We start from the raw sequence: 7,500 nt of genomic DNA on the forward strand, positions 1-7,500 counted from the left end.
TGGGAACCTTTATCTATTTTGAGAAGAATGCATTATTTCATCTTTGACTTGGTAGTTTGGTAAATTGAATATTTATTAGTATGATTATTTTCTCAGCACAGGTGCTGTTAATCTGGATTGGATGGGAATTAATGGGCAGGAAAAAGAGCAGAATGAAAGTCTTGAATGCTAAAAATACAGGAGCACAGAATGTGCTGTCAGCCAATCAGAATCAGGAGCTGAAGCTGTGCTGAGCGTCAGGTGTGTGTGTGTGTGTGTGTGTGTGTGTGTGTGTGTGTGTGTGTGTGTGTGTGAGCTCTCACCCCGCCGCTGGTGTCCATACTGCTGTCCTCCTGCTGCCGCGAGCCGGCCGTCTCACACCGCTCCACCGACAGGAAGTCAGCAGCCTGCACAGGAAGACATCGCACTGATTTACATGTGTGTGTGTGTGTGTGTTTGTGTGTGTGTTTGTGTGTGTGTGATGTCAGTGGATGGATAAGAATATCTGTTTACTTGAAATTAAGGGTCATTTTTATAGTTGCAATGAAACAGAAATGTTTCATTCATCTGTTTTGTGACATACATACGAGTGTACCAGATTACTGAAAAAGATTCAAGTGCCCCATTATGCCATTTTTAAAGTTCCTAATATTGTTTCGGAGTCTCCTACCACAGGTTCACATGCATGCAAGGTTAAAAAACGCTTTAGTTTTCTAGCAATTCTCAAACGATTCATTTGAAGCAGTTCAAAGATTCACTCTCTCTAAGCTCCGCCTCTCTGTGAGCCGGCTCTGCTCTGATTGGTCAGATGGCCCAGGTCTGTTGTGATTGGTCTACCTCGTACAGCGTGTGTTTGAAACGATTCGCTCGCTGCCACAGTTCTGTATTCTGAACGCTCGATAGAAAATATAAACATCTATTATTTATCATACTTACTTTTCTTACTTTTTGGAACAGATGAGTGTTAATCAGTCTAACGTGGATTCTCTCTAGAGCATGAGTGATATAGTGGTCTATTATCATTTCAAACTAAAGAAATCAGTCCTGATGTGGTGGATGACGGTGGGATGTGTGTGTAAACGCCGCGCTGCTGAACTCTCCTGTTTTCATCGCTTCGTATGTGCCGTCTGTGCCAAGTCTCCCTCCCGGATGTTTGTGATTCCAGAGACGGATCAGGTACTCACACAGATCTGATGTCAGGTCCTAAAAATACCCATAAACCCCCAAACATCCCAAATGCCCACAAGCACACCCTCAGATTAGCATTCGATGAACAGTCAGGAACGTGTGATGACTTCAGCCTGGGTTCGTTTACTGGAGCGAGGCGTGTGCTAAATTAAGAGTGTGGAATAACCAACGCTCAGATTCCTCTGATCCGAGCCTTTAAGACTCATTTCTGCAGCCGGGCTTCTAACTATGGTTTTATTTTGTTTTTTTTTAGTTTCGTTCTATGCCTAATATTTGCTGCTGTAACTGTTCTCTGGGATATACAGGCTGATTTAGAAATGTGCTTTAGAAAACTGTCTCTAACTGTAAAAAAAAACACTTTTACTGTAGACTTTCTTTAGACTTAAGGTTTGTGTGACTGTACTCATTTGAACATGTGTGTGTGTGTGTGTGTGAAGTGTGTGGTGTTGAGTGTGTGTGTGTGTGATTCTCACCATGTTGGACGCTGCGTCCCGGTGTTGATTGTGACTGTGAATGCTGCCGATCTCTGTTTGAGAACTGGAGTGAGACATGCCCTCAAAAAATGGCCTGAAACACACACACACACACACACACACACACACACACACACAAGCTCATTCAGCTACAGCGTGACTGATTCACACAGCGTCTACAGAGCTCAGGTCCAGCTGCTGACTTTTCAGCAAACGGCTGCTTATACAACAAGCAGATCAAACAGCCGAGGCTCATACTTGAGTTTGGGTTTCGGGGTGCTCAGGACGCTCTCGTTGTCCTCCAGCTCCGGGCCGCTGTCGCTCTGATTAAACACCTCCAGACTGTCATAAAGCAGATCCAGATCCTCCTCCACCTCCTGCGTCTGATCCACCGGGTCTGAGTCCAGAACCTAAACACATCAGACAGAAGGAAAACACGCACCCAAATCACCTGTTGATAATCAGACTGACAGCTCAATCAGACTGATAAGCCTTCATGCAAACGATTAAGGAAAAACTAATTTTCTCAGTCAAATTCAGATATTCCTTGTGCACATGTGCAGTGCTGAGACGTGTATTTTACATGCATTTTACATCTCACAAACTGGTCAGTGGAGGAGACTGAATATTTACTGAATATCTTCTAAAAACACTACTCTTTGTCAGCTTTCTTTTTAGATGTCATCAAGACAAAAAAGTCAATTCTGCTTGATATATCTGCTTTCTCCAGTTTCTCCATGTGCTGAAGTTTTCTTTCAAGAATATATATCAATATGAGAACTGGACAGGGTTCAAATGAGCAGAAGTTACAGAATCTTGAGCAGCAAATAAAAGGCTTGAATTCCACAATCATCCGTCTCCTTTGTCAAGCACTCTGCGCACATTTGTGATGATGCAAGATGAGCTCAAATGCATTCAATAGAATGCAGCAAAAAACAGATGCTGGAACAGTCAGATTCAGACCACAACAAACCTGGACTCACCTCATCTGTGACTTTGAATCTCTTCAGTAAGGCCACAAACTTCTGCTTGAAGTTGGGTTGCTGTGAACATCAGAAGAGGCGGTCAGTCAGAATCAGTGTTAGTCTCACTGCATCGCTGCACACACAGGCTTCAGTTCCCATAAACCCACTGAGAATCTCTTCTGATCCCAGAAAGACGGTGATGTTGAGACACTGGACAGATGCTTAAAATGACTGAACTAACACCAGACAGCTGTGCTCATCCTTCTCTTAGTGTCGTCACATTTTTATTGCTGTCTAGGGTTGCAAATGGGTGGAAAATTTCCAGTAAATTGCAGAAACTTTCAAAAAAAAAATTGGAAAATTTAAACAAGGTTTTGGTAACTTTTCCACCCTTTGCAACCCTATTGCTGCCAGACTACAATTCCTGATTTTTTAATTTAATGCTAGTTCATGTTCACTGAGGGCTGAATCACATTATATTATTAAAACAGTTATATTTCTTATAAAGATGCAGTGAAACAACATGTATTGTTAGAAGCCCTATACAAATAAACATGAATGAATGAATGAATGAATGAACTTCTTCTGTACTATTGCCAACAGACAGACAGAGAGACTAACAAAAAAAAGAGACTAACAGAGAGATGGACAGACAGACAGACAGACAGAGAGAGAGACAGAGAAGTTGGACAGACAGACAGACAGACAGACAGAGAGACTAACAGAGAGACTAACAGAGAGATGGAAAGACAGACAGATGGACAGACAGAGAGACAGACAATGGTCAGATAGACAGAGAGACTAACAGAGAGACAAGACAGACGGTCAGACAGACAGAGAGACTAACAGAGAGATGGTTAGACAGACAGAGAGACAAACAGAGAGATGGTCAGAAAGACAGAGAGACAAACAGAGAGACGAACAAAGAGACAGAAAAAACCACCAACAGAGACACAAAACAAAGGAGAAGACAGACAGACAGACCAAGACAGAAAGACAAACAGAGAGACAGACAGAGAGACGAACGAACAGAGAGACGACGACAGAGAGACAGACGGACAGACAGACATAGCGAGACAAATAGAGAGATACTAACAGAGAGACGGTCAGACAGACAGAGGGACAGACAGAGAGATGGTTAGACAGACAGAGAGACAAACAGAGAGACGACGAACAAAGAGAAAGACAGAGAGACAAACAGAGACACAAACAAAGAGACAGACAGACAGACCAAGACAGAGAGACAAACAGAGAGACGGACAGACAGAAAGACAGACAGACAGACAGACCAAGACAGAGTCAGACAGACAGAGAGACAGTGCTCCTCACTCGTGTCAATGAGACTGATCGAATCATTTTCCGTCTGGGTTTTTTTGGCTTCCGTATGTCGTCATCTTCATCATACAGATCCTACAACACAGGAAGTGGAACCAGAATCAGAATGAGATTGAGAAGCCTGATTACACACACACACACACAACAAATCTGACTTGTATGACTTTGTATATACAAAGTAATCCATCACATATGATTATGCAAGGTAATGTAAATAAGAAAGGGTAAGATGTGTTAAATGCATGTATGCATTAATTGTGTTGCATAAGTTTGTTTTATTTTATGAATCAACGTGATTTAGTCTTCAGTCCATCTCACCTGTGCGTGTCCAGCATCATCACTGCCCTCTTGCCCTGATGAATAACTGTCATCATCATCCTCTGAGTAATTATCCATGTCAGGAGAGCGATCTGAGAAACACACAGAGGTCAAAGGTCACACCCCTGTAACTCGACCCTCAGTGATGTAACACGCCAGACATGAATGATGAACACGGTGTTCTGATCTGGACGTCTGACGTTGTGTGATATTAATAGTGTCAGATCAGCACATCGCAGTATGTGTGTGTGTGTGTGTGTGTGTGTACCCGAGGCCTTGGTCTTGGCTCCCGTCTGCCCGCTGCTGTACTCGTGGTCAATGGGTTGACTGGACAGTGAGAACACACTAATCTCAGCCACGCGTGCCGGCGTGTCCTTCATGTTGCTATGGAGACCCAGAATCTGGCCTCCGTCTGTAGGATGCTGCAACACCTGATCAAACACCACCTGCTGTCAGTCACTGAACAGCCAACATCCCTAACTCATGTCAGCTCCATTCATTCGATCTGATTTGGTTTATTGCACCATTTAAAAAATACACAGAAAATACAATTCATATCCGATGCTTGGGGACCAACGGGCTGAAGGTCAAATCACAGTTTCAGTGCAGCTTCAGAGAGCTCTACAGGATCCCAGCCGAGGAATAAGAGTCTTATCTAGAGAAACCATCGCTCATTTTCTGAACAAATAAACATTCTTATAGTTTTTAACCACAGATGCTGGTCTTGCACTGGCTGGACCTTTCCAGTGGGATTACGTCATGCGTGAAGTCCAGCCAGTGCAAGACCAGCATCTGACCAGCAAGCTGCACTGAAACTGTGATTAGACCTTCAGCCTGTTGGTCCCCATTGAAATCCATTCATTACTATTTTTAATCTGGAATGTTTTGATATGATATACAGTACAGACCAAAAGTTTGGAAACATTACTATTTTTAATGTTTTTGAAAGAAGTCTCTTCTGCTCATCAAGCCTGCATTTATTTGATCAAAAATACAGAAAAAAATGTAATATTGTGAAATATTATTACAACTTAAAATAATAGTTTTCTATTTGAATATACTTTAAAAAAATAATTTATTCCTGTGATGCAAAGCTGAATTTTCAGCATCATTACTCCAGCCTTCAGTGTCACATGTAACATCCAGTCTATCACATGATCATTTAGAAATCATTCTAATATTCTGATTTATTATGAGTGTTGGAAACAGTTCTGCTGTCTAATATATTTGATGAATAAAAGGTTAAAAAGAACTGCATTTATTCAAAATAAAAAAAAAAATTCTAATAATATATATTCTAATAATATATTTTCTTTTTACTATCACTTTTTATCAATTTAACACATCCTTGCTGAATAAAAAAGTATTGATTTTATTTAAAAAAAAAGAAAGAAAAAAAATTACTGACCCCAAATTACTGACCAGTAGTGTGTATTGTTATTACAAAATATTTATATTTTAAAAACATAGCTTCTTTTTTTTTTTTTTTTACTTTTTATTCATCAAAGTATCCTAAAAGTATCACATGTTCTGAAAAAATATTAAGCAGCAGAACTGTTTCCAACTTTGATAATGAATCATCATATTAGAATGATTTCTAAAGGATCATGTGATAATGATCCTAAAAATTCAGCTTTGCATCACAGAAATAAATGATAATTTAAAGTATAATAAATTTAAAAAACAATTATTTTGAATTGTAATAATATATCACAATATTAAATTTTTTTTCTGTATTTTTGATCAAATAAATGCAGGCTTGATGAGCAGAAGAAACTTCTTTCAAAAACATAAAAAATAGTAATGTTTCCAAACTTCTGGTCTGTACTGTAAATCTAAACAACATGTTTCAGGAAAGAAGGTCTTATTCATAGACTTCAGCCTGAAGCATTCAAGTGAAAACAAAAGCACTGGAATCAGCCTCCAGACAGCAGCGCAGACAGACTGAAGCAGACACTGACAGACGATCACAATCACTGAGAGACCATCAGTATAGTTCTGATTATTGTTTGTGGTGTGAACGGGGTTTAACAGCTTTTACCTCAGCCATGTTAATGACTCCGAGCGCCAGCGTCTTGTAGCCCAGAATGGTTCTGTTTTTGTAGCGTTTTCTTCTCTGCAGCATTATCTGCAGGCGGTTGGCGTCTCTCTTCAGGAAGTGAGGATACTGTCACGACAGACAGACAGAAACACGTCAGAGGAACAGCAGACATTACAGCTACTCGCACTAACACTTTCTGTCTTCTGGAAAAAAGAAGATATTTTGAAGAACGTTTAGAAGCAAACAACATCGGACCCCACTGACTCTCATTAAACGGACCAAAGACACAGAGACATTTCTCAGAATATCTTCTTTTGATTTCCACTGAAGAAAGACAAGTGTGAATGACGTGGGTAAATGATGACGGACTGATCATTAATGTGTGAATCTGTGGGTTTTTCTACAGAAGATGGTCACTGATGAATCATTCACTGAATCGAGAGTCAGTGAGTCATTTTGACTGGAGTTGGTTCGTACCTGCAGAGAGAAGGTGAGCTCCAGCTCCGTCTCCATCAGGCCACTGGGAGGAAGGACGAAACACACACACACAAACACACACACACAGCCCTGCACACACACACACACACACACACACACACACACACACACACACACACACACACACACACACGTTAATGTACAGTGCCGTTCAAAAGTTCGGGGTCAGTAGGATTTGTAATGCTTTTTAATGAAGTCATCAAGGCTGCATTTATTTGATCAGAAATAAAACTAAAATTGTGAAGTATTATTGCAATTTAAAGTAATGTTTTCTTATTTTAATATACTTTAAAATGTAATTTATTGCTGTGATCAGCTGAATTTTTCAGTGTCACATGATCTTCAGAAACTATTCTAATATACTGATTTATTATCGATGTTGGAAACTCCTTAATATTGTTTTGGAGCCTATGATCTCTTTTCTTCAGGATTCTTTGATGAATAAGTGATAGTTTTGGGATAGTTTGTGATATTTTTTATTCAGGATTCTTTGATGAATAAAAAGTTAAAAACAATAGCATTTACTTGTATTTCTAACATTATACACTACCATTCAAAAGTTTGTGGTCAGCAGATTTTTTTTTTCTTTCTTGTTTTAATTCAGCAAGGATGTGTTAAATTAATAAAAAGTGATTATAAAGACTTGTATTGTTAGAAAATATTTCTATTTGAAATAAACGCTGTTCTTTTAAACTTTTTATTC

General features: G+C 39.7%; 1 protein-coding gene across 1 annotated transcript in view; it reads right to left on the bottom strand.

Annotated features, from left to right (window-relative positions):
* LOC109094753 (phosphofurin acidic cluster sorting protein 1-like) overlaps positions 1-6,829 on the bottom strand; it is a 21,722-nt gene extending 14,893 nt beyond the window's left edge. The window contains exons 1-9 of the mRNA XM_042769578.1: positions 6,777-6,829; positions 6,300-6,425; positions 4,527-4,689; positions 4,259-4,350; positions 3,935-4,015; positions 2,624-2,683; positions 1,899-2,050; positions 1,641-1,734; positions 303-386 (exon numbers count right to left, since the gene is read on the bottom strand). Of these exons, the coding sequence (XP_042625512.1) occupies positions 303-386; positions 1,641-1,734; positions 1,899-2,050; positions 2,624-2,683; positions 3,935-4,015; positions 4,259-4,350; positions 4,527-4,689; positions 6,300-6,425; positions 6,777-6,812 (888 nt within the window). The 5' untranslated portion in view covers positions 6,813-6,829. The remainder of the gene's footprint in view (positions 1-302; positions 387-1,640; positions 1,735-1,898; positions 2,051-2,623; positions 2,684-3,934; positions 4,016-4,258; positions 4,351-4,526; positions 4,690-6,299; positions 6,426-6,776) is intronic.
* Positions 6,830-7,500: the final 671 nt, after the last annotated feature.

Source organism: Cyprinus carpio, chromosome A13 (genome assembly GCF_018340385.1).
Source record: "Cyprinus carpio isolate SPL01 chromosome A13, ASM1834038v1, whole genome shotgun sequence".
NCBI classification, from domain to species: Eukaryota; Metazoa; Chordata; class Actinopteri; order Cypriniformes; family Cyprinidae; genus Cyprinus; species Cyprinus carpio.